At 41.8% G+C, this 24,740-nt stretch overlaps 1 protein-coding gene across 3 annotated transcripts in view; it reads left to right on the forward strand.

The window, feature by feature from the left end:
- Window positions 1-24,740, forward strand: part of acbd7 (acyl-CoA binding domain containing 7) — a 37,976-nt gene that overhangs the window by 12,168 nt on the left and 1,068 nt on the right. The window contains exons 1-14 of one of the 3 annotated variants that reach the window (XM_071396386.1): window positions 10,156-10,558; window positions 17,398-17,520; window positions 17,622-17,746; window positions 19,633-19,814; window positions 20,510-20,634; window positions 21,882-21,990; window positions 22,091-22,184; window positions 22,304-22,429; window positions 22,837-22,938; window positions 23,064-23,147; window positions 23,265-23,372; window positions 23,557-23,687; window positions 24,320-24,443; window positions 24,562-24,734. In XM_071396386.1, coding sequence (XP_071252487.1) covers window positions 17,406-17,520; window positions 17,622-17,746; window positions 19,633-19,814; window positions 20,510-20,634; window positions 21,882-21,990; window positions 22,091-22,184; window positions 22,304-22,429; window positions 22,837-22,938; window positions 23,064-23,147; window positions 23,265-23,372; window positions 23,557-23,687; window positions 24,320-24,443; window positions 24,562-24,734 — 1,598 coding nt within the window. In that variant the 5' untranslated portion in view covers window positions 10,156-10,558; window positions 17,398-17,405. Of the gene's footprint in view, window positions 1-10,155; window positions 10,559-17,397; window positions 17,521-17,621; window positions 17,747-19,632; window positions 19,815-20,509; window positions 20,635-21,881; window positions 21,991-22,090; window positions 22,185-22,303; window positions 22,430-22,836; window positions 22,939-23,063; window positions 23,148-23,264; window positions 23,373-23,556; window positions 23,688-24,319; window positions 24,444-24,561; window positions 24,735-24,740 lie in introns of those variants that run through there. The other 2 variants (XM_071396389.1, XM_071396387.1) reach the window with 2 other exon arrangements.

The following is a 24,740-nucleotide window of genomic DNA, read 5'->3' on the forward strand; positions in this document are numbered from 1 at the left end:
ACTTCAATTTCACCTTTTTGCCCTTGACACAGACTTAAGCTTCTATGTTTTTCTATGAGAAAACATTATATAATGTGTAATTATTAATGTTATGTACTACAGAAAGAGTCAATTAAATAAAATCTATATCAATATTTATTGTGAGTATGCCCTTTATATTGTTTTTTTTACACAAAATATACCTGTCCTTTGGGAGTGGTGTCATTTCCACCACTGAGGACAAATTCCTCATTAATAAAGTTTAAGAGAATGTTAATTTAGTTACCATGGAAACATATTGTGACACTGAAGCACATGGCTGCAGTGGACAGTTGTTCCAGATGTGATGTCCAGAAGTTGAAGAAAAATCGAGGCAAATATTGCTTGTGTAGAGAATATTTTAGTTGTCAGTCATTTACAAACAGGCTATAATTTCTTTAATTTGTGGTAGAACTTTTGAATTGTTTTTATATTTTATGTATTTAGTGTAAACGACATGCTAGCTGTAATACTAATCAAAGCATGCTGTCTGTCAATTTTCCCCAGAAACTGTAGAAATGTCATTTCCATCACAAACTTAAATGTGGTGGAAATGACAAATCCATTATCTTATGTTTTTACTTTACTTTTTAAAAATATGTTTTCCTTTTGCTTATTTAATCATCTTTTAAATTAATTGAATCTAGAAAATGATCCAAGGTGTGCGTGCACAAGTTGAAAACTAAGTAGTATGTCTTTATTTTTAGAAGATGCAACATAAAACTGCACAGAGGTCACAGACATAGAAACAATACCAGGAACATCTGTAAAAAGACAGGGAGAGATACTGGAAGAAAAAAGAGAAGGGAGAAGTGAAATCTCTCTCTGAGCTTACAAAGCGAGAACAAAGAAACAAGAAAAGACAATGGAAGTGTAACCAACGGAATAGAAGACCAACTATCAGGCAACACACCACCTCAGTCACCAGATGACTTGCAGCCAGAACATGAGGCTAACATACCTGCCCCTAACTTACCTGCCCTGATGCACACCCTGATACCCCTTCCTCATCGTCTGCAACATGAATGAGAAGTCGAATACTTGCTGTAAGGAAAAAGGTTGGAAGAGGTCGCTCAAAACATACAGAGATCTTAGTATGACAAATGTCAAACTTGATAATGCTTTACAGAAAGCTAAGAAATACAAAAAAAGGTATGATCGACTGATGAACAAAATGAAGAGACAAGATTCCCCAAAGACAAAACAGTAAATGAAGGGAACTCTGAAGAACTTGAGAAGGATTTTATTGTTTCAAAATGCCATCATTGCAGAGTGAAAAAAAAAGTATAAAAAAAAAAAGTGCAGTGCCAAGGACAAACAAGTGTCTTCAAAAATGCTCAGAGGCAACATCCTGAGAAAGTATGGCCTGGTCAAAGCCGCAAACAGAGAATTTAGATTTTCAGCAAAAGCAATGAGGGAAAATGAAAACAGGCCATCAAGTCTTCAATATTCCAGGAAAAATCAGTGTAACAGAATTAGCACTGCCACAGAAGAGAAAATCACTAGATTCTATGAACGTGATGACAACAGCAGAGCAACTACAGGGAAAAAGGACACACTAACGAGGAACAAGAAGAAAAAGCAGAAGCGCTTCTTGAATGGCACAATTCAGAACCTTTATCAGAAGTTTAAGAGGGAATATTCAGAAATTCAAATTTCCTATTGTGAATTCTGCAAAATACGTCCTTTTTGGGTTGTCAAGCCAACAGTCCAGGATAGGGACACATGTCTCTGAAAAACCCACGCCAACCTCCAGTTCATGGCGGACAAACTACAGCATCAAAGTGATCAGCTCCAGCAACATTGAGAAAGTTTGAGTCTTTGTGCTGTGAGAACCTGAAGAAAGAGTGCATGTATAGAGAGTGCTCCCTTTGTCAAGCCAAAGAGCTTAAAACATCTGACTTTGATGCTGGTGAGGAGACATGGTGGTGAGTGGAAAACAAAGCTGAAGAGAGAGAGAAGAAAAACAAAGAGGGAAACATTACATTTGAGAGTTAAAGAAAAGGTATGTGGCACACTGCAGATTCTATTGGAGGACTTCTCCAACGGATTGAAAGAGAAGTTGGGGAAACGGGTGTACAACATTCGACACCAATACTCCAAACTAAGAGAAGTAAGAGAATCTGGGGAAAGAGGAGATCATTCTGCATATTGACTTTGCAGAGAACTACCTGTGTAAATACACCAGTGAAATCCAGGCAGTTCACTTTGGTGATTCTCACAAGCAGGTGACCCTCCACACCTGTGCTGGATATACCACAAATGATACAGTTTCTCTTTGCTCACTGAGCTCTTCTATGCGGCATGATCCTTCTGCTATCTGGGCCCATCTCTCAAAACACTGGCCTACTTCCTTGAGCTCTGCCCATCGGCTACTGCTGTACACTTTGAGTGATGGGCCTACAACCCAGTATAGGTCTGAAATGTTTAACAATGGTTGTTCAAAATGTTTGCAATAAAATATTGTTCTCATACATTTTCTTAAACATAGATGTCATTTCCACCACACCTTGTCATTTCCATCACAACCCATATTTTGAGGTAAATGAGTATATTATGTACAATTTACATACATTTATTTGTTTTAGATATGGAAATCATTTGGTTGTTATAATCTCACAAAAAGGTTGGGTGCAAATATCTTATTTTTCGTGATAAATAAATGTTTTCAGCTGTCACCAAGGCAAGTTTAAACATTCAGGCGTCATGTTGAATTGTTAATATTAGGAAAACCTTAAATCACTTTAAATAATATTCAATACAAGTGCATGTACAAATGTATAAGAAATCCGTTAAATCAATTGTATGATATTTCATTTTCAACTAAAATGGATGTTTAATGACGTGATGGAAATGACATTTGTCTATGGCTGTCTGAGGAAATGACAAAAATATATAAATTCCTGAATAGTAAGATCGCAGCCATTATCAGATATCGTTTCTAGACAAATCAAAGACAACTACAATACTGGTAAAATGGTGTTTGAATAAGTTTTAATTTCTGAAAGTTTGCACGACCAAAGTGCCGAAGTTGCATAATCACCCATTTACTATAATAAAAATATTGTTTCCATGTGTAAGTGTAACAGTTTAACTTTAGACCGTCCCCTCGCCCCGACCCAGGGACCCTCTGCACACATCAGCAACTGACACCCACGAAGCGTCGTTACCCATCGCTCCACAAAGGCCGCGGCCTCTGCAGAGCAAGGGGAACCACTACTTCAATTCAAGGTCTCAAAGCAAGTGACGTAACCGATTGAAACGCTATTAGCGCGCACCACCGACTAGCTAGCCATTTCACATCCGTTACACCCCCCCCCTTCAACCTCCTCCTTTTCTGCAGCAACCAGTGATCCGGGTCAACAACATCAATGTCAAAATATAACTATAGACCGTCCCCTCGCGGGCGCGAACCAGGGACCCTCTGCACACATCAACAACAGTCAAGGTCTCAGAGCAAGTGACGTAACCGATTGAAAGGCTGTTAGCGCGCACCACCGCTAACTAACTAGCTAGCCATTTCACATCCGTTACACTCACCCCCCTTCAACCTCCTCCGCAGCAACCAGTGATCCGGGTCACGGCACCAATGTAACAGTTTAACTTTAGACCGTCCCCTCGCCCCGACCCGGGCGCGAACCAGGGACCCTTTGCACACATCAACAACTGACACCCACGAAGCGTCGTTACCCATCGCTCCACAAAGGCCGCGGCCTCTGCAGAGCAAGGGGAACCACTACTTCAATTCAAGGTCTCAAAGCGAGTGACGTAACCGATTGAAACGCTATTAGCGCGCACCACCGAGTAGCTAGCCATTTCACATCCGTTACATAAGCTCATATTCACAACATCAGAATAAACTATCCATTTTAGTATCAAAATATATCAAATGAACCTGAAATTACTCAACGTCACACTCATGTGGCGAGGAAATATAATACACCTTGAATGTACCACATATTTTCCTAAACTAACAAAACCAGGCTATTACGCTGCTTGCTGGTGCTCATACATTTGTAAAACATATATTTTATACATCTGTCATAAATTACCTGCAATCATGGGACACACACAGTATGGATGAATGATGAGTAGTCTACGGGATATAAATAGCACTCCTAAAGAAGATGCATTTTCGAATTAGTTGCTAACTTCAAAGAGGGAACTTTAGCTAGCATAAAACCCATATGGCAAACTGAGATTCGGCAAATAACATATAGAGTGGCTTATTTGACGCCAAACCAACAACAGTAGTTACTAATAACATAAATTGCTCATGTATGATGTAAAAGGTAGATTTTATGATGTAATGTCAATTTTATACATTTCTATCCCGGGACCATTCAATTTTCAACTCAACCACAGCAATTCCCCATAAATCTGCTGTGTTTTACCCAGAATCCCATACCTGTGTATTAGACAATGTAAACACACTAATCCACCAGGAGGTGCATAATACCAATTTTTATGCAGGAATTTAACAACTTAATGACACTGTTACATAAGTAAGGGTGGCTAACCAGCCTAACTAATCACATTTTAGAACAGATGGAAAAAAATAACCAGCACGTCATACTAAATTGTCTTAAAAAATGACATGGTGTTTTGGTATGTCAGTAGCCTGACATTATTATGCTATTATATTCGGTGTGTTATGTAGAATACTAATTAATCATTAAGTGATCTATCGAGACATAGCACCATTCTGAGAAGTTGTGGAGCGTCACTCCGCTGAGCACCGCTGGCAGCACTACACCCCTGATTATAACCGTTGGATGACTTCGGAAGTCTCACATAACCACAGCTCTATGAACTCTATGAACCAAAATCATTTGGCGCTAAAGTGCCGAAAGCCAGGTCCTGGTGATGTACATGTTGTCCTTTGGTAAATTCTGAGCGTTTAGATCTCAAGAGCGTTCAGATCTCAAGAGCGTTCAGCAGAGCTCACACTGGACACTGGCAGAGGAGTAGGGTTAATCCGAGTGGTCTGACCTCACAACGGCAGTCATACTCCCAAGCTAACTGGCTAAAGTTGTCTAGCTACTTCCAGACACAAATGAGAGAACACCTCACTCTGACCATTTTACTCACCCTAGCAGAGTTGGTTAGACTGTTTTCATGTCATCAAGTGCGCAACATGTTGACCACACCGCTCGCGTTGCAAAATAAATGTACACATACATGTTATTCAATCATTGCTCGCTTGTTGAGCGTCTGCGTTGCCAAGAGCTAAATTAGAAGTTGCTTCTATTTGTGGCGCAGAACGCTTTGAAAGTCCTGCCTCTCCCATCTCCTCATTGGCTTTTAGAAGCATATGGCCACGTGCCATCTCCTCACTGGTTATACCCACACGGCTGATTGAAAGACGAACGGAGTTCGGTTGTGGTAATACACCTTATGAATGTTAGTTGCCAATCGCCATATAAAGTCCAAAGAAGAAAAAGCCTGGAAGGAGGAGAGATGACTAGAAACGATTCAGTTGACCGTTTTATGTGTGGATTAATTGTCGGAGTAGAGGACCTTGTGCATTTCAGGTAAAATAACAACTCAATGTTTATATCCCAGGACAAATTAGCTACCAACATCAAGCAAGCTATCTAAATAGGACAAATTAGCTAGCAACTGCAAGCTTGCTAAATTTCCATAAATGTTTAATGCTTTTCGACCTGTCCCCAAATTAATATAATTGGTTCAGCGTTTGTTTTGATATTTCAACCTGCGTGTCGTGATCGCGTTTGGTGTGGGGGGACAAAATCAACTTGCACGCTAGTGATGGGTCCTTCGCGAACGAGCCGGCTCTTGTAGATGAACGTTGGGAGACGGCTCGCATATCAGAAGAGCCGTATCTATTAAAAACAATTAAGGTATGAATAATCAAAAGATTTAAATGAATAGAATGAACTAATTCAAAGAACGAAAAAATTAATAAAATAGGCCTAAATGCTTAAGCACGCACACATTCCTTCTGTCTGCTCAAACGAACAGCCTCACCTGTTGTTCCTGTCAATCAGACACGCAGTGTCAACCAATGAACCAAAGATGCGTGAGGGAGGGCTGAGCCAACTCACTCCCAGTCACACACTTAGCAGCCAAGGAGAGAGAGGAAGGACAGCTGGAAAATGAGTCGGAAGCACAGTAGCATTTGGAAGCATTTTAATAATGTAGACAATGTTAAAGCACAGTGTAGAATTTGCCAAAACAAAATCTCATAAAGCCGGTTCTACGTATAACCTACACATGCAAACTGTGCACCCAACTGTGAAGCTAGCTGTAGCGGAGTGTCGAGAAACTAGCGGGCCTGCTAGTGATAGTAGTGGAGCCAGCACCTCCATACGTGGAGATGTATCCACTCAGTCAAGTAGGCCTACTCCGTGACCCACAGCAATGCAGTCTTCTATGGACCAGTTTATGCCAAAGTCTATGTCTGAAGCAAAACAAGGCCAAATTGGCTAAAATGATTGCCACCGATTTCCAGCCATTTTCAATCGTGGAGGACAGAGGTTTTAGAAATTATAGCAATAGTCTAAATCCAATGTACACAATTCCAAGCAGGAAAAACCTTTCAAGATCACTTATTCCACAACTGTATAAGAGCACACAGGCTTCAGTGCAGGAAAGAGTCCAAAAAGCTACTGCAGTTTGCCTTATCACTGACTGCTGGACATCAAGGGTAACCACTTCTTACATGTTGGTTACATGTCACTTCATTGAATATTTCTCGACGTCTAGCTGTCTTCTGGACTGCTTTGAGTTCAGTGACAGACACACCTCAGAGAACTTGGCAGAGGAACTGTTGAGAGTGGCCAGAGAATGGCAAGTAGATGGAAAAGTGGTTTGTTGTGTTAGCGACAATGCAGCTAACATAACCAAAGCCATGAAAATTTTTAAATGGACCCATCATCCATGTCTTGCCCACACAATGAACCTGATTATAAGATATGCTCTGAAGGTGATGAAGCCCACTGTGAACAAAGTGAAAACAGCTGTGGAATACTTCCAAAGGAACACAGTAGGTGCTGAAAAACTAAAGTCTACACAATGCCAGGTGGGGATGCCTGAGCTGAGGCCTAAACAAGACTGCACTACAAGGTGGAATTCAACATTTTATATGTCGAAGCGGTTTCTTGAGTCAAAGGATGCTATCATCTCTACCCTGGCCATTGTCAATGCACCTGTTGATGCTCTGACCCAAGAGGAATCGGAGGTGTTGGAGGAGGTGTGCATTGTCCTGGAACCCTTTGAGCAGGTCACTGTGGAGATCAGTGGAGAGAGGTACAGTAAGCAGTTATTACCATATCATTATTTAATCCAGTATTATATATGTATATGAGCAGTAAATGAGAATGTAGTATCAGTAGACAAAACATGAATCTGAACTAATAAGTTACTGTTCTCTCTTTTCAGCTATGTGACAGCCTCAAATTATACTCCTGTGTAAGGGTCTGCAGCGAATCACAGCCAGCCACCAGAGAGAAGCAAATGTAATCACAGGACATATGACAGAGTTGATGAACACCCTAGGTTCATCAATGGACAGAAAGTTCCACAGAATGGAATATAATCACGTGCTATCAGAAACCGCTGCACTTGACCCCAGGTTTAAGAAGTTAGCCTTCAGTAATGCCAGAGCGATTGATGCGGCTCTTCAAAGAATAACCTCAGCAGCAGGGAGGGATAGCCCCAGCAGTCAGCTGGCTCAGACACCAGGGCAACATGAAGAAGAGGGATCAGATGGAGCAGAAGCACCAGCAGTAGTGCCACAAACATCTGCTGTTTGGATGCTGTTTGACGAGAGAGCAACTGGGGATGCAGCACGAAGGAATCCCTCAGGAGATGCCATAATGGAGGTCCGGTCCTATATGGAGGAGCCCCTCCTCCAAAGATCTGCAGATCCTCTGAGCTGGTGGAAGAACAAGACCTCTGTCTACCCACGGCTTACTAAAGTCATGACAGGGAGACTCTGCATAGTGGCCACATCCGTTCCCTCTGAGAGGGTCTTCTCAAAAACGGGACAAATAATTACTGAGAGAAGAAACCGCTTCAGCCCCTCGAAAGTGAGGCAGCTTGCATTTCTGAATGCAAATCTCTCATAAAAGCTAAATATGGTCAGCATTGCTGTGTGCTGCTGGTTATAACATGGCAATAAAGAAGAGAGAGAAAAGAGGGACCAGTTTAATGTTTTAAGTGGGATGCTGCAGTTTTGCACATTGTTATTTATTTTTCTTTGATATGGTGCAATATTCTATTATGCTGTTCAGATTGTATTCGTTTTAAATGTTTAGATTTATATGCACTTTGTTTATATATATTAAAAAGTTATACTTTAAATGCAATGGTTTAATAGCATTCTTTTTCATAACAAACCAATGCATTTTTAAATAGATTGTGGTTAAGGTAGAGTATGAATTCATTTAATCATTTAATTAGAATTGTTTTAACACCAATCATAGTCAAACTATCGCAAACTGTTTGACTTGAAAAAATACAAAACATTTTTTTTTTAAAGAGCCGTTTGGGAGCTTAAAAGAGCAGGCTCTTTTTGGTGAGCCGAGCCAAATAGAGCCGGAATGCCCATCGATAGCGGACGCACGTCCAGTTTGGGTATGGTGTTTAGTGACTAAATTCTTCTTATTCTTCTGTGCGTTTTATGGCAGACTACGACCCCAAAAGGTGTATTACCGCCACCAACTGGACGGGGTTGAGAAAAATAAGGTAAAAATACTACCCATACATGATAGTTTTTCCTAACTTAATCCACCCCAAAATAAAACTATTAAAAAAAATTGACAAAACCAAAATCCCTTCCCTCGAATCTGAATATCTCCCTTCTCAGGCTTGATGACCTGAGAGGGTAGTAAGGCTTGTGACTATACTCCATGCAACTCCTCCACGAGAAGTCTCCACCGCAACGACAGTGATATCTATTTTCCTGGACTTCCTCTCCACCTTGGCAGTGCCATTAATCAACATTAGCTATAAAGACCACAAAGTCCACCTTCTTAACTTTTAACATATCTGGGTCCTGCTGTTGAAAGGAAACCCATGCAGCTTTCAGTGAAGACCTATCCACCACCATGGACTCTTCAGGAGAACCATTCGAACCCTTAAACCTTTTAACAGCCGCTGCATATGAAATGCTCTGGATAGCCCTGACTTTGGCCACCTCATTTTCTTTAATCCTTGTTGAGCATTCCATGGTTCGCAACTGAGTGACTAACTGTGCTGCTAGCAACAATTTTATTGTTTTTTTGCCAACCTTTACTGACAACCTGTCATATTCAACGGGTGTTGTGCGTTTGTAAATTCATCAGTTATTCTCCGCTCTGGCACACTCAAACGAAAGTGCTCTAAAAATCGGTGTAGATAGTCAAAATGTATTTACGAACTCACTTCATAATCACAAATGATGTAAATGTGACATACTGAGTCTGGATTTAAAATACAACAACTTGCCTAGTTAACATTTGAAGCCTATTTTCAAGGCTTCAAATGTTGTCACAGAAAATTGTTATGTTATTTTCAACAACCAATGAGCAACTTTGCTGGAAATCCAGTTGCATTGCTAGCCAGCTTGTAGCCCTCTTAAACAGAAATTAGTTTGCATTTTCTGTCTTTGCTTTGTTGGCCATTTCTAATAGGGAAAGAATGGGGTTTTGGGATATACACAGAAATGTTGGCTTAGGAGATCTAATATGTTGTATTCTATGAGATAATATCAGTCAGTTAACATGACCTTTATGAATTATGAAGCTTTTATGTGCTTGTTTTGAGATATATATATATTTATTATAAAAATACAACAAATTGTACTAATACACAGTTATGGTACAACCCATTGCGCATGAAATGTGTAACGCAGCCTTAAAATGATGCTGTTTCTGTAATCTGTATGGCGCCGTGATCAGTTTGTGTGATGTTTCATATACACTGTAATGGCAGGTGATGCACCTGGATCTAATGCTGACAATGCACTATCTAAAAGTGCAACCGTACAAGAATGCATGCACATCTGGCCTCGTGTAAAGATCAAACAACTATTGTAAGAGGAGTGTTTTAGTAGTCTCACAATAGATATCCATGAAGAATGAATAAAGCCAAGTCACGTGTAATAATATCACCACTCCACTCTTCCGGGTGTTGGCAGTCCGATAACTGGGGTTGACTAGATGGGATACAGCTTTTGTCAAATGTGACTTTTCGTAGCAGGTTAGGAGAATTTACACAGCATGTTAGGATAATTAACGTAGCACGCTAGGAGAATTAGGTTACGACTTGGAAAAGGGTCAGAGTTAGCTAAAATGCCAAAATAAATACACTTTTGACAAAAGCTGTAGCCTTTCTAGCCATGACCACTTACTGGGTGAAAGGTGATGAGAAGCGCTGCATACACCACGAGAGGAGGAACAACACAAACTACCGCAAGCGCCTTCCTCTACAGTCTAGTCTAGAAAATAGCCGCAACATTATTTTTTATTTTGAATGGACGAGCGAAAACAACTTTTCACATATCGGAATTTGCAGAATATCGCAAAATACTAAGGTGAGTTTGCTTGTCATGTTTGTGGGATTAAGCTGCTTCGATTGGACTGCAAACTGAAACTGACCTACATTCGAGCAGTGAAAACAATGCAACGGCCTCAGGGGCCAACTATTTTATAGCTAGCTAGTGCACTTGTTTCTGCAGTAAGTAGAACTGACTTGCTAGCTATGTTTCATCATATGGTTATGTAGCCAGAATGTATATGGTAATCAATTGCTGAACAATTGTGCTATAAACGTGCTTATTAATGCGATTGGTACAACGCTGCGCCGCCTCGGCAAAGATGGAATTTGATCTCGAATAATAAAAGTTGCATCTGGCCTGCGAGTCTAGCTAGCTGGGCAATTTTCATGTTTATGTGGAATTACTGTGATACTCCGATTTGGTTGTATGGTTTGTTAAACTTTGAAATCAATGTTTTTTGTTTGGCATACATTTTAAAGTGAAAAACCTGAGTCTCAGTAATTCCGTTACAATGGAATTGCCCAGCTACAAATTCTACAACTATCTTTGTAGATAATGACTGTACTGTAGTAGGGTAGATTGGGGTACATTGAGCCAAAGGGGTAGGTTGAGCCACCCTTGTGTCTTGGAAACCATAAACAACATTTATAATTTGACCAAATATGGAAAAAGTTGTACGGAAGTTAACGTTAGGTCCAAAAAAATGGAATTTCATCAAGTCATTAATTTTTTGGGAGGTTTCATGATGCTTGTATCTAAATCAAAGTAAATAATTTAAAGATTGTTCTATAAAAATGCAAACTCAGCATTCATCATTCATTGAATCAGATGAACCCTCTGATATTGCCAACTACTTTAATACTTTTTTTCATCAGCAATATTAGCAAACTTAGGCATGACATGCCAACAACATGTCATGTTAGTGTTATGGAGATTGTACTCTTATTAGAGAAACGGTGAGAAAGACAGTTCCTCAGTTTAGGGTTTTTTGATGTTGATTGGAGATGTTTGCAATTCTGTGCTATGTCACTCAGCTGGTATTATCCAATTAATTGTCCATTTATCCATACAAGATGTGATCTGGAAATAATAAACATGAATACAATGGCATAAATACTAAGATAATGTACATTCATTTAGCAATAACAAACAAGATATACAGCTCTCATCTGTTATACTAAACCAATGACTGAAACGAAAATACAAGTGGCTAGCAACATCAGACTAACCAGCTAACAAAATGTAGCTAAGAATGTTAGATAACTAGCATAAAAACGAGACCCAAAATGCTGTAATAATTACAAAAATATTCTTTAACTATTGACAACTTCGTCAGTAAAACAAGGGGAAAACATATACATTACTTACAGTTTTTCACGCACAGTGATGAATAAATTGTCCAGAAAGAAAATAATGTCCAAAACTGAGATTTGTGTTCACAGCAGTAGGTTGCCAGCAGCACTTGGTAATGAACTAAACACTCTGCCAGCTTGTGATAGCTGTGATGTCATCACTGAGTTCTTAAAGGGACAGGCTTTTTTACAGTGTTTGACTAGATACAAGGCTATTTTGCAGTAAACAAATTGACAACAGACTTTCAGCATGCTTATTGGGAAACACAGCACATGACTGATGATTGGCTGTGATACATTTATGATAAAAAGTTTGTGGCGACTGTGTTGTTAGACTTTAGTGCGGCTTTTGACGTTATCGAAAAACGTATGTCTTATGGCTTTACACCTCCTGCTGTAATGTGGATAACCGAACACCGAGGGTGTAGTCCTCTCCAACATAATCCAGGTAGAATCAGGGATTCTCCAGGGCAGTTGTATAAGGCCCCTTACTTTTTTCAATCTTTACGAACGACATGCCAGTGTGTCTATGTATGCGGATGACTGAACACTACGGCAGGTAGCCTAGTGGTTAGAGTGTTTGGCTAGTAACCGGAAGGTTGCTGGATCAAATCCCCAAGCTGACAAGGTACAAATCTGTCATTCTGCCCCTGAGCAAAGCAGTTAGCCCACTGTTCCCCGGGCGCCGTGGATGTTGATTTAAGGCAGCCCCCTGCGCCTCTCAGATTCAGAGGGGTTGGGTTAAATGCAGAAGACACATTTCAGTTGTGTGCATTCCGTTGTACAACTGACTAGGTATCCCCCTTACCCTTATACATGTCAGCTACTACAGTGACTGAAATGACTGCAACACTTAACAAAGAGTTAGTTTCAGAATGGGTGGCAAGGAATAAGTTAGTCCTAAATATTTTAAAAACTAAAAATTGTATTTGGGACAAATCATTCACTAAACCCTCAACAAAATATTGTAATGAATAATTAGTAAATTGAGGTGAATAAACTGCTTGGAGTAACCCAGGATTGTAAACAGGCATGGCCGATTAATTAGGACCGATTTCAAGTTTTCATAACAATCGGTAATCAGCATTTTTGGACGCCGATTATGGCCGATTACATTGCAATCCACGAGGAGACTGGGGTGGCAGGCTGACCACCTGTTACGCGAGTGCAGCAAGGAGCCAAGGTAAGTTACTAGCTTGCATTAAACGTATCTTATAAAAAACAATCAATCTTAACATAATCACTAGTTAACTACACATGGTTGATGATATTACTAGTTTAACTAGCTTGTCCTGCGTTGCATATAATCAATGCGATGCTCCGCCAAACGGGGGATGATTTAACAATAGCGCATTCGCGAAAAAAAGCACAATCGTTGCACCAATATACCTAACCATAAACATCAATGCCTTAATTAAAATCAATACACAAGTAAATATTTTTTAAACCTGCATATTTAGTTAAAATAAATTCATGTTAGCAGGAAATATTAACTAGGGAAATTGTGTCACTTCTCTTGCGTTCAGTGCAAGCAGACTATATGCAGCAGTTTAAATTGAATTAATGAATTAAAAGTGTTCATTCAGTATTGTTGAAATTGTCATTATTAAAAATTAATCGGTATCGGCTTTTTTTGGTCCTCCAATAATCGGTATCGGCATTGAAAAATCATAATCGGTCGACCTCTACTCTCAAGATCCACCCTACCTTCCATGTATCCCTGATCAGTTCCAGTCCCGTGTCTCCTCCTGCAGCAGCTCCTCCACCCCCCTAAGCTCATCGATGACCATCCTGCCTATATCCGGCAGTTTCTGGACGTGCGCTGCCGGGGTCGTGGCTGGCAGTACCTGGTAGACTGGGAAGGATACGGGCCTGAAGTGTGCTGCTGGGTTCCCCGCTATCATATTCTGGACCCCTTCCTCTTACGTGCTCTCTATACCTCACACCCAGATAAGGCTGGTTGGACACCAGTTGGCGCTACTGTTACATCTATGCCTGCCACGCCCTCTACTGCTCATCCTGTGTCTCCCTAACCTGCCGCTACTCCCCCAGTGCTCTCTCCCTCTTTCTCTGTGTGTGTGTGTGTGTGTGTGTGATTATGTGGGTGGAGACAGGTGTGATGGAGGCAGAGCAGATCCCCACCAGCTGCAACCTGTTCCATAATCAAGACTTCTACAAATACTCAGCCCTGCCACTTCCACGCTTCCAGATCGTAACCTCTGCTCAGTCGGTCTGCGTTTTTAGCCGTTTGTTCCTGCATAGATCCTGTTTTTGTGTTATGCCTGTTTTCCTTTGCCTGAGGATGTTTTCCTGTCCGCTATAGTTCTGTCCGTTCTGAGTTTGTTCCCTGTCTCCAGTCCCACGTCTCGTCAGTCCAGTCCTGCTACCCTGTCCTGGACCCCCCCACTCTACTGCTTCCTTGGATTCCTCTCCAGACCTGCTTACCCAGCCCCAACTCCCCTCGCTCCAGCTTCAGCACCTGGCTCCCTGCAACCCGCCCAAGCTTTCCCTGGCCTGCACTCCACCTTCCCCCTGTTTTTCAGTAAATACCGTGGTTACATTATCCCAGTCTCCCAATCCTCGTCTGCTCTTGGGTCCGCATAATAGTAAGTGCCTAAATGTGTTTGTACTCCAGGAAGAGTAGCTGCTGCCTCAGTTGGGTTCCCTATAAGCTTCAGTATGAGGTCTGAAACCTAGCACGAAAGTGCATCCTTGTAGCTGTGTGGGCTAATATAGTAAATGTTTACCTTGGAGAAAATTGAGCCAATGGCAAGTTGAGCAAATAATATATATATTTTTTAATTCAGGCGTAACGCAATGCATTATTGCAAGGGTGACTTGACAAGACAAAATATTTAAATGGCCTTTGAATGGGGTATGGTAGTAGATGCCAGGCGCACCGGTTTGAGTGTGTCAAGAACTGCAACACTAGGGCTTCCCAAGTGGCGCAGCGGTCTGAGGCGTTACTACAGACCCGGGTTCATTCCTGGGCTGTGCCACAACCGGCCGTGGCCGGGAGTCCCATAGGACGGTGCACAATTGGCCCAGTGTCGTCCGGGTTAGGGGAGGGTTTGGCCGGTGGGGCTTTACTTGTCTCATCGCGCTCTAGCGACTCCTTGTGGTGGGCCGGGTGTCTGCGGGCCGATTCCGGTCGCCAGTTGAACAGTGTTTCCTCCGACACATTGGTTAAGGAGTGATGTTAGGCAGGTGATGTTTTGGAGAACGCATGACTCCACCTTCGCCTCTCCCGAGCTTGTTGGAAAGTTGCAGCTTTGAGACAATATCGAAAAAGAGAGTCAAAGAAAAATATATACAAAAAAGAACTGCAACGCTGCTGGGTTTTTAACGCTCAACAGTTTCCCGTCTGTATCAAGAGTGGTCCACCTCCCAAAGCACATCCAGTCAACTTGATAAAGCATTGTAGTCAACATGGGCCAGCATCTCTGTTGAACGCTTTCGACACCTTATGGAGTCCATTCTCCAATGAAGTGAGGCTCTTCTGAGGGCAAATGGGGGTGCAACTCAACATTAAGAAGGTGTTCCTAATGTTTTGTGTACTCAGTGTGTAGAGCAGTGGTATTCAACTCTTTCCCTACAAGATCTGGAGCCTACTGGTTTTCTGTTCTACCTGATAATGAATTGGACCCACCTGATGTCCCAGGGCTAAATCAGTCCTTGATCAAATCAAATTTATTGATCACATGCAGATGTTAATGCGAGTGTAGCAAAATGCTTGTAATACATTAAAAAAACAAAATACTGCATAGTTTCCTAAGGACTCGAAGTGAGGCGACCATCTGTCAGCTCCATCTTGCAATGAAAAAATGCAGTGGAACCTGCTTCGAGGTCCAGAGTTGAGTGTGAGGGGTATAGAGAATCAATGTACCATCTATACCACTGTGAAATATTTTCAATAACCCAAAATATTGTATTTTCAGCTGTTTGAAGCTGGTGTACAAAACCAAAAGTAAAAGACGCAAAAACTAAACTTAAGAATGGGAAGCATAGAAATAGCCCACATAGAACAGATCTACTGCTTATTAGACTTGCTTTGAATGAGAATGACAGAACTCACATTGAATTTGGTAAGGTTGCCCAAAAAGTTACATTTTGCAGCTTAAAAATGTGCTTAAAGTGATTAAAAGCTTCTTTTTTTTAAGAGATGTGTTTAGAAAATAAAGATAGACATGGTTTTAAAAGGTAGTGGTATTATTTCAGTCAGTACAGAAATTTGAAGGCGTTTTAATTCACCCTGTCCTGCAGCTCAACTTACCCCATGGTATGTGGTGCTAAGAGACCACTTTTTGTGTGACAAGCTATGTTTTCAAAACTGTTTACATTAATTCTGATTATTTCCAGGGATACACAACATCCTGAAATATATCTTTTTTAGAAAGAATACTATATTTCCCTTGATAAATGTCTCAACCTACCACACTCTCCCGTACAGTTAGCATGGTCCAAGATCCAAGATATATTTTTTTAAATCTAAAAGTTAGACAAAAGTGAAGGATTGTCCAGTCCACACTTGGATTCCTAGAGTCTACCAGGCTAGGGGACAGTAGGTCTATGGCTAACCAGGTGTTTTGGTAATGTAGGTGACAACATGGCTAACCAAGTGTTTTGGTGGTGTAGGTGACAACATGGCTAACCAGGTGTTTTGGTATTGTAGGTGACAACATGGCTAACCAGGTGTTTTGGTATTGTAGGTGACAACATGGCTAACCAGGTGTTTTGGTATTGTAGGTGACAACATGGCTAACCAGGTGTTTTGGTATTGTAGGTGACAACATGGCTAGCCAGGTGTTTTGGTATTGTAGGTAACAACATGGCTATCCAGGTGTTTTGGTATGGTAGGTAACAACATGGCTAACCAGGTGTTTTGGTATTGTAGGTGACAACATGGCTAACCAGGTGTTTTGGTATTGTAGGTGACAACATGGCTAACCAGGTGTTTTGGTATTGTAGGTGACAACATGGCTAGCCAGGTGTTTTGGTATTGTAGGTGACAACATGGCTAACCAGATGTTTTGGTATTGTAGGTGACAACATGGCTAACCAGGTGTTTTGGTATTGTAGGTGACAACATGGCTAACCAGGTGTTTTGGTATTGTAGGTGACAACATGGCTAACCAGGTGTTTTGGTATTGTAGGTGACAACATGGCTAACCAGATGTTTTGGTATTGTAGGTGACAACATGGCTAACCAGGTGTTTTGGTATTGTAGGTGACAACATGGCTAGCCAGGTGTTTTGGTATTGTAGGTGACAACATGGCTAACCAGATGTTTTGGTATTGTAGGTGACAACATGGCTATCCAGATGTTTTGGTATTGTAGGTGACAACATGGCTAACCAGGTGTTTTGGTATTGTAGGTGACAACATGGCTAACCAGGTGTTTTGGTATTGTAGGTGACAACATGGCTAATCAGGTGTTTTGGTATTGTAGGTGACAACATGGCTAACCAGATGTTTTGGTATTGTAGGTGACAACATGGCTAACCAGGTGTTTTGGTATTGTAGGTGACAACATGGCTAACCAGGTGTCAGAGTTCCCCACTGAGCGGACGTTCCAGTACCAGCATAGTCTGCCTCCTCTCCCTGTACCGTCTCTAGAGGGGAGCCTTGCCAACTACCTGGATGCAGGTGAGATGCCAGCTGCATGTGTGACAGAGACGCTCTGTTAGCATGGACCCTGAATCATGTGTGTTTGTTGAGTTACTGAAATATCTGTGTGTATTTTCCAGTGCTGCCGTTTGCTACAGAGGAGGAGTACCAGGTGACTGCAGCCATAGTGAAGAGCTTTGGAGAGGGCATCGGCAACGACCTGCACCAAAAACTACTGCAGAGAGCCAGGACACGCAGGAACTGGGTACACACACTCAACTAGAGGTCGACCGATAATGATTTTTCAACGCCTATACCGATTATTGGAGGACCAAAAAAAGCAGATAACGATTAATCGTCCGATTTAAAAAAAATATATATATATATTTGTAATAATGACAATTACAACAATACTGGATGAACAAAAACAACACTTTTATTTGAACTTAATATAATACATCAATAAAATCTATTTAGTCTCAAATAAATAATGCAAAAACAAAGTGTTGGAGAAGAAAGTAAAAGTGCAATATGTGCCATGTAAAAAAGCTAATGTTTAAGTTCCTTGCTCAGAACATGAGAACATATGAAAGCTGGTGGTTCCTTTTAACATGAGTCTTCAATATTCCCAGGTAAGAAGTTTTAGGTTGTAGTTATTGTAGGACTATTTCTCTCTATACCATTTGTATTTCATATACCTTTGACTATTGGATGTTCTAATAGGTACTTTAGTATTGCCAGCCTAATCTCGGGAGTTGATAGGCTTGAAGTCATAAACAGCGCAATGCTTGAAGCATTGCAAAGAGCTGCTGACAAACGCAGGAAAGTGCTGTTTGAATGAATGCTTACGAGCCTGCTGCTGCCTATTACCGCTCAGTTAGACTGCGCTATAAAATCATACACTTAATTATAATATAATAACACAGAAATATGAGCCGTAAGTCATTAATATGGTCAATTCCGGACACTATCATTTAGAATAATTTATTCTTTCAGTGAAATACGGAACCGTTCTGTATTTTATCTAACGGGTGGCATCCATAAGTCTAAATATTGCTGTTACATTGCACAACCTTCAATGTTATTTCATAATTATGTAAAATTCTGGCAAATTAGTTCGCAACGAGCCAGGCGGCTCAAACTGTTGCATGTACCCTGACTCTGCGTGCAATGAACGCAAGAGAAGTGATACAATTTGACTAGTTAATATTGCCTGCTAACATTAATTTATTTTAACTAAATATGCAGGTTTAAACATATATACTTCTGTGTATTGATTTTAAGAAAGGCTTTGATGTTTATGGTTAGGTACATTCGTGCAGCGATAGTGCTTTTTTTCGCAAATGTGCTTTTGTTAAATCATCCCCCGTTTGGTGAAGTTGACTGTCTTTGTTAGGAAGAAAGGGTCTTCACACAGTTCGCAACGAGCCAGGCAGCCCAAACTGCTGCATATACCCTGACTCTGTTGCACAGAACGCAAGAGAAGTGACACAATTTCCCTAGTTAAAAGAAATTCATGTTAGCAGGCAATATTAACTAAATATGCAGGTTTAAAAATATATACTTCTGTGTATTGATTTTAAGAATGGCGTTTATGTTTATGGTTAGGTACACATTGGTGCAACGACAGTGCCTTTTCCGCGAATGCACTTGTTAAATCACCTGTTTGGCGAAGTAGGCTGTGATTCAATGATAAATTAACAGGCACCGCATCGATTATATGCAACGCATGACAAGCTAGATAAACTAGTAATATCATCAACCATGTGTAGTTAACTAGTGATTATGATTGATTGATTGTTTTTTATAAGATAAGTTTAATGCTAGCTAGCAACTTACCTTGGCTCCTTGCTGCACTCGCATAACAGGTAGTCTGCCTGCCACACAATTTCCTCGTGGAGTGCAATGTAATCTGCCACGATCGGTGCCCAAAAATCCCGATTACCGATTGTTATGATCGGCCATTCCGATTAATCAGTCGACCTCTACACTCAACACACTGCACAGCTAGAACTTGTGGGAACTGGTCACACACCATGCTCGACCCTGAGCAACTACAAAAGGGAATCTTTGAGTGTTTTAAATACTGCAGTCATTATGGTGTCTCCCTGCAGTGTTTCATCTTTTCTGTGTCTGTGTGTTTTCCTGCAGTTGGAGGAGTGGTGGTTGGATGCAGCCTATCTGGAAATGCGTTACCCCTCCCAGTTGAATGTGAACTTCGGAGGTCCTGCACCCTACCTAGAGCACTGCTGGCCCCCTACAGAGGGAGTACAGCTACAGAGGACCAGCATTAGCATGTGGCACACTCTACAGTACTGGGACCTGCTTCGCACGTAAGATACTCACATTGAGTGTACAAAACACGTTTTTTCCATGACATAGACTGACCAGGTGAATCCAGGTGAAAGCTATAATCACTTATTGATGTCACTTGTTAAATCCACTTCAATCAGTGTAGATGAAGGGGAGGAGACAGGTTAAAGAAGGATTTTTAACCTTGAGATAATTGAGACATGGATTGTGTGTGTGATAAATATTGAAGTGCCTTTTGAACGGGGAGTCAACATGGGCCAGCATCCCTGTGGAACGCTTTCGACACCTTGTAGAGTCCATGCTTCAACAAATTGAGGCTGTTCTGAGGGCAAAAGGGCGTGCAACTCAATATTAGGAAGGTGTTCCTTATGTTTTGTACACTCCGTGTATATATATTAAGGTTGCACACGCATCACAACTACTGCTACGATTGCTAAATAATGCACAATTTAAACACTTGCCCTCCAATCCCCCCCTTCCCCAAAACACGTGTTAATATTGAACTATAAATTGTGCCTTCCTGTATTATAGTTGTTACAAATATTCATTCTATTCTACTAAGCCAGTTACTTTATGTTCATATTATTATATTTTATTTCTTATTGTTTCATTGTCGAGAAGGAACCTGCAACTAAGCATTTAGTTGGACGGTGTGTACCTTGTGTATCCCTACACACGTTCAGTACACACTCTCTGACTGTGTGGTCCCCGACAGGGAGAGGCTGGACCCTCATAAAGCTGGTAATGTGGTGTTGGATATGGACCAGTTCAGAATGCTGTTCTGTACATGTAAAGTTCCTGGAGTCACCAAGGATACCATCATAAACTACTTTAAGACAGGTAGGTGACCCCCCCGACACCGCCATGCAATATGATGTTTGTGGTTTGTTTGTGTGTAGTACTCTGTGTTATTGATTTAGGTGTGTTTGTGTGTGTTTTACATGTGTGTATTGATTACCTTAAGACATGAAGGTCAGTCAATCTGGAAAATGTCAAGAACGTTGAACGTTTCTTCAAGTGCAGTCACAAAAACCATCAAGCGCTATGATGAAACTGGCTCATGAGGACCGCCACAGGAAATGAAGACTCAGAGTTACCTCTGTTGCAGAGGATAAGTTCATTAGAATTACCAGCCCCAGAAAATGCAGCCCAAATAAATGCTTCACAGAGTTCAAGTAACAGACACATCTCAACATCAACTGTTCAGAGGAGACCGTCTGAATCAGGCCTTCATGCTCGAATTGCTGCCAAGAAACCACTACTAAAGGACACCAATAAGAAGAAGAGACTTGCTTGGGCCAATAAACACAAGTAATGGACATTAGACCGGTGGAAATCTGTCCTTTGGTCTGATGAGGCCAGATTTTAGATTTTTGGTTCCAACCGTTGTGTCTTTGTGACGTGCAGAGTAGGTGAACAGATGATCTCTGCATGTGGGGTTCCCACTGTGAAGCATGGAGGAGGAGGTGTGATTGGGTGGGGGTGCTTTGTTGGTGACACTCAGAGATTTATTTAGAATTCAAGGCACACTTAACCAGCATGGCTACCACCGCATTGTGCATCGATACGCCATCCCATCTGGTTTGACTATAATTTGTTTTTCAAAAGGACAATGACCCAAAATAAGGGCTATTTGACTAAGGATAATGATGGAGTGCTGCATCAGATGACCTGGCCTCCACAATCACCCGACCTAACCCAATTGAGATGGTTTGGGATCAGTTGGACCGCAGAGTGAAGGAAAAGCAGCCAACAAGTGCTCAGCATATGTGGGAACTTCTTAAAAACTATTGGATAAGCATTCCAGGTGAAGCTGGTTGAGAGAATGCCAAGAGTGTGCAAAGCTGCCATCAAGGCAAGGAGTGGCTACTTTGAAGAATCTCAAATATAAAATATAGGTTGATTTGTTTAACACTTTTTTGGTTACTGCATGATTCCATATGTGTTATTACATAGTTTTGATGTCTTCACTATTATTCTACAATGTAGAAAATTGTAAAAATAAAGTAAAACCCTGGAATGAGTAGGTGTGTCCAAACTTTTGACTGGTACTGTATGTATTGATGTTTTTTCTGTGTGTGTTGTAGAGAGCGAGGGTCCATGCCCCTCCCATGTGGTGGTGATGTGTAAGGGGCGTTTCTTCTCGTTTGATGCAGTGTGTGATGGACACATTCTTACCCCTCCAGAGCTGCTCAGGTATTCTGGCCGGTGGATATTTAGGTATATTTGTGTGCATCTGCATATATTTGCATGTATTTATGTGTGTGTGTGTGTGTGTGTGTGTGTGTGTGTGTAGGCATCTGACCCATGTGAAGCAGTGTTGTGAGGGGGAGCCTACAGGTGACGGAATCGCCGCTCTCACCTCAGAGGAGAGGACACGCTGGGCTAAGGTGTGTGTGTGAAGTTGGCTGTGCAGAACGGACATCACAATGCACTAAACGTGTCTCTCTCTCGTGTCTCTCTCTTTCTATTCAATTTCAATTCAATTTAAGGGTCTGTGTGTCTGTAGGCCAGGGAGTATCTGATAGGTATAGATCCAGCCAATAAGACCATCTTAGAGACCATCCAGAGCAGTCTGTTTGTGGTCTCACTGGACGATGCTAAACCCTACGCTACTGCAGAGAACTACACACCGGTACGTACACACACACACACACACACACCCTCTAGATAGAAATTTGCAATAGCAAGTTGAGTTTGTAAAGGTAATGAGCAGACTTGAGTCCAGGATGCGGTCAAAGTAAAATGCAAAGGAAAATAATTAGCACCAGAGGCTAAAAAGCTAACTTTCAGTCAAACAATGAGAGCAGTGAGACTTCTGCCGCTTTGTGATGTTGTCCAGTACAGAGAGTGAGATCTTTTTAAGTTGTGTGTAAGCATTTAAGCAGGTTACACGTTTTGATTGTATGCAAAGATATGTCTGGATATGACCTCTGGGTCGTCGTCTTGCATCCTGGTTGGCCCCTACAACACACACATACACCACAGACAACCATACCATCCTAAGTGTGGTATAATCTGATCTTTGATCTTTGCCCCCAGGTGTCCCTGGAGGTGCTGACAGGAGACCCCACCATCCGCTGGGGAGACAAGTCCTACAACTCCATCTCCTTCGCTGACGGAACCTTCGGATCCAATTGTGACGTGTGTTACTGTTTTGTAGAGAGAGAGACGATTTGAAATAACAATACTCCTCTGTTAGCAGTAGCGTAATGATGTTTTGTTGTGAGTGTGCTCCTATATATGGTAATTGCTGGTGTGTGTTGTAGCATGCCCCATTTGAAGGCATGGTGCTGGTAACTCACTGTTACTATGTGGATCAGCAGCTCAAAGCTACAGACGGCAAGTGGAAGGTAAATGCCGTTTCTATTAAACTTATTTTCAGTGACTGTATATCTTGTTTGTCCTTAATTCTAAGTACCTTTCACTGTAAGCAAACAGTATAATTTGTATTGTGTGTGTCTGTGTAGGGCTCTGAGACAGTGCGGCCTATGCCTCTTCCTGAAGAGTTGGTCTTCACTGTGGATGACAGAGTCAGGAGTGACGTTGCACATGCCAAGCAACAGTACTTTGAGACTGTGAGTTCACACATAAACAAATACACATTCATGACTCTGCTTCCCCATGGTGGTCAGATTGGACCATCGCAGGTGTTGTGTTGATCACAAACACACCCTCACAGGCCCTTACACTCCCCAACACACACACAACTCTAATCTGAGTGATATCTGGTTTGACAGACACCTGTGTGTGTGTCTCCAGACTCAGGACTTGCAGGTGGTGTGTTATGCGTTCACCTCGTTTGGGAAAGCAGCCATCAAACAGAGGAAGCTCCACCCAGACACCTTCATACAACTGGCCCTTCAACTGGCTTATTACAGACAGCATGGGAGGTAACACCATCCATCCAGCCAGGGCCGGCTCTAGCCTTTTGGGGGCTCTAAGCGAGATTTCGTTGGGGCCTAAGCTAGGCCATGGGGGGGAGAGACATTATTTTCAGTTTTAAAGCAAATTTCTTGTAATTCTACACATTTTGCCGTGACTTATGCCATGTTAATGATGATAGAGTGAGTGACTAACAAAATCAATAGGGGCCCCCTGGAGGTCAGGGCCCCTAGGCACCCTGGTCAGTGTTCAGCCATGATTACATGTTTAGATAGCTGGCTAGACTAACTTACCAATTCAAAAATGTTAGAAGACATGGTGAATTGAGTGACTGCCAGAGCTGACATAACAAGAGAGAAATTGCTGGTGCAGAACCACATTTTGACCTTGCAACTGGTGTATTCTACTATTCTAACTCTCAAATAATAATAATTTGGGGGGAGGTTGAGGGTGCCCTAGCGGCCTGGGGCCCTAAGCAACGGCTTATGTCTCTTATGCTTGGAGCCGGCCCTGCATCCACTATCCATCCAATTAATCCATCCACCCAACATTCATCCACCCGCTCATCCATCTATCCATCAAATTCATCCATCCTTCCTCCAATATTCTCTCCATAACTGATGATAATCCCCCCTCCCAGGTTAGGTAGTTGCTATGAGACAGCGATGACCAGAAGGTTCTACCACGGCAGGACTGAGACCATGAGGCCCTGTACCCTGGAGGCACAGAACTGGTGCCATACCATGCTCCTCCCTGCAGCCAGCGTAAGTGTGAGAGTGTGTGTGTATCCAGTAAACGATTAGTTCTTCATACATTGTCATGCCATACATGTAAATCTGGCGACCAGGCTACTTACACTCTGACTTTCTGTATGTCTCCCAGGCTGAGGCTAAGAGGAAAGCCCTGCTGCTGGCCTTCAACAAGCACAACAAACTGATGGCTGAGGCACAGAACGGAAAAGGTTTTGACAGACATCTCCTGGGCCTGTACCTGATCGCCAAGGAGGAGGGACTTCCTATGCCAGACCTTTTCACTGATCCACTGTATTCCAAGAGGTGTGT

This window comes from Salvelinus alpinus, chromosome 4, assembly GCF_045679555.1.
Source record: "Salvelinus alpinus chromosome 4, SLU_Salpinus.1, whole genome shotgun sequence".
NCBI lineage: Eukaryota > Metazoa > Chordata > Actinopteri > Salmoniformes > Salmonidae > Salvelinus > Salvelinus alpinus.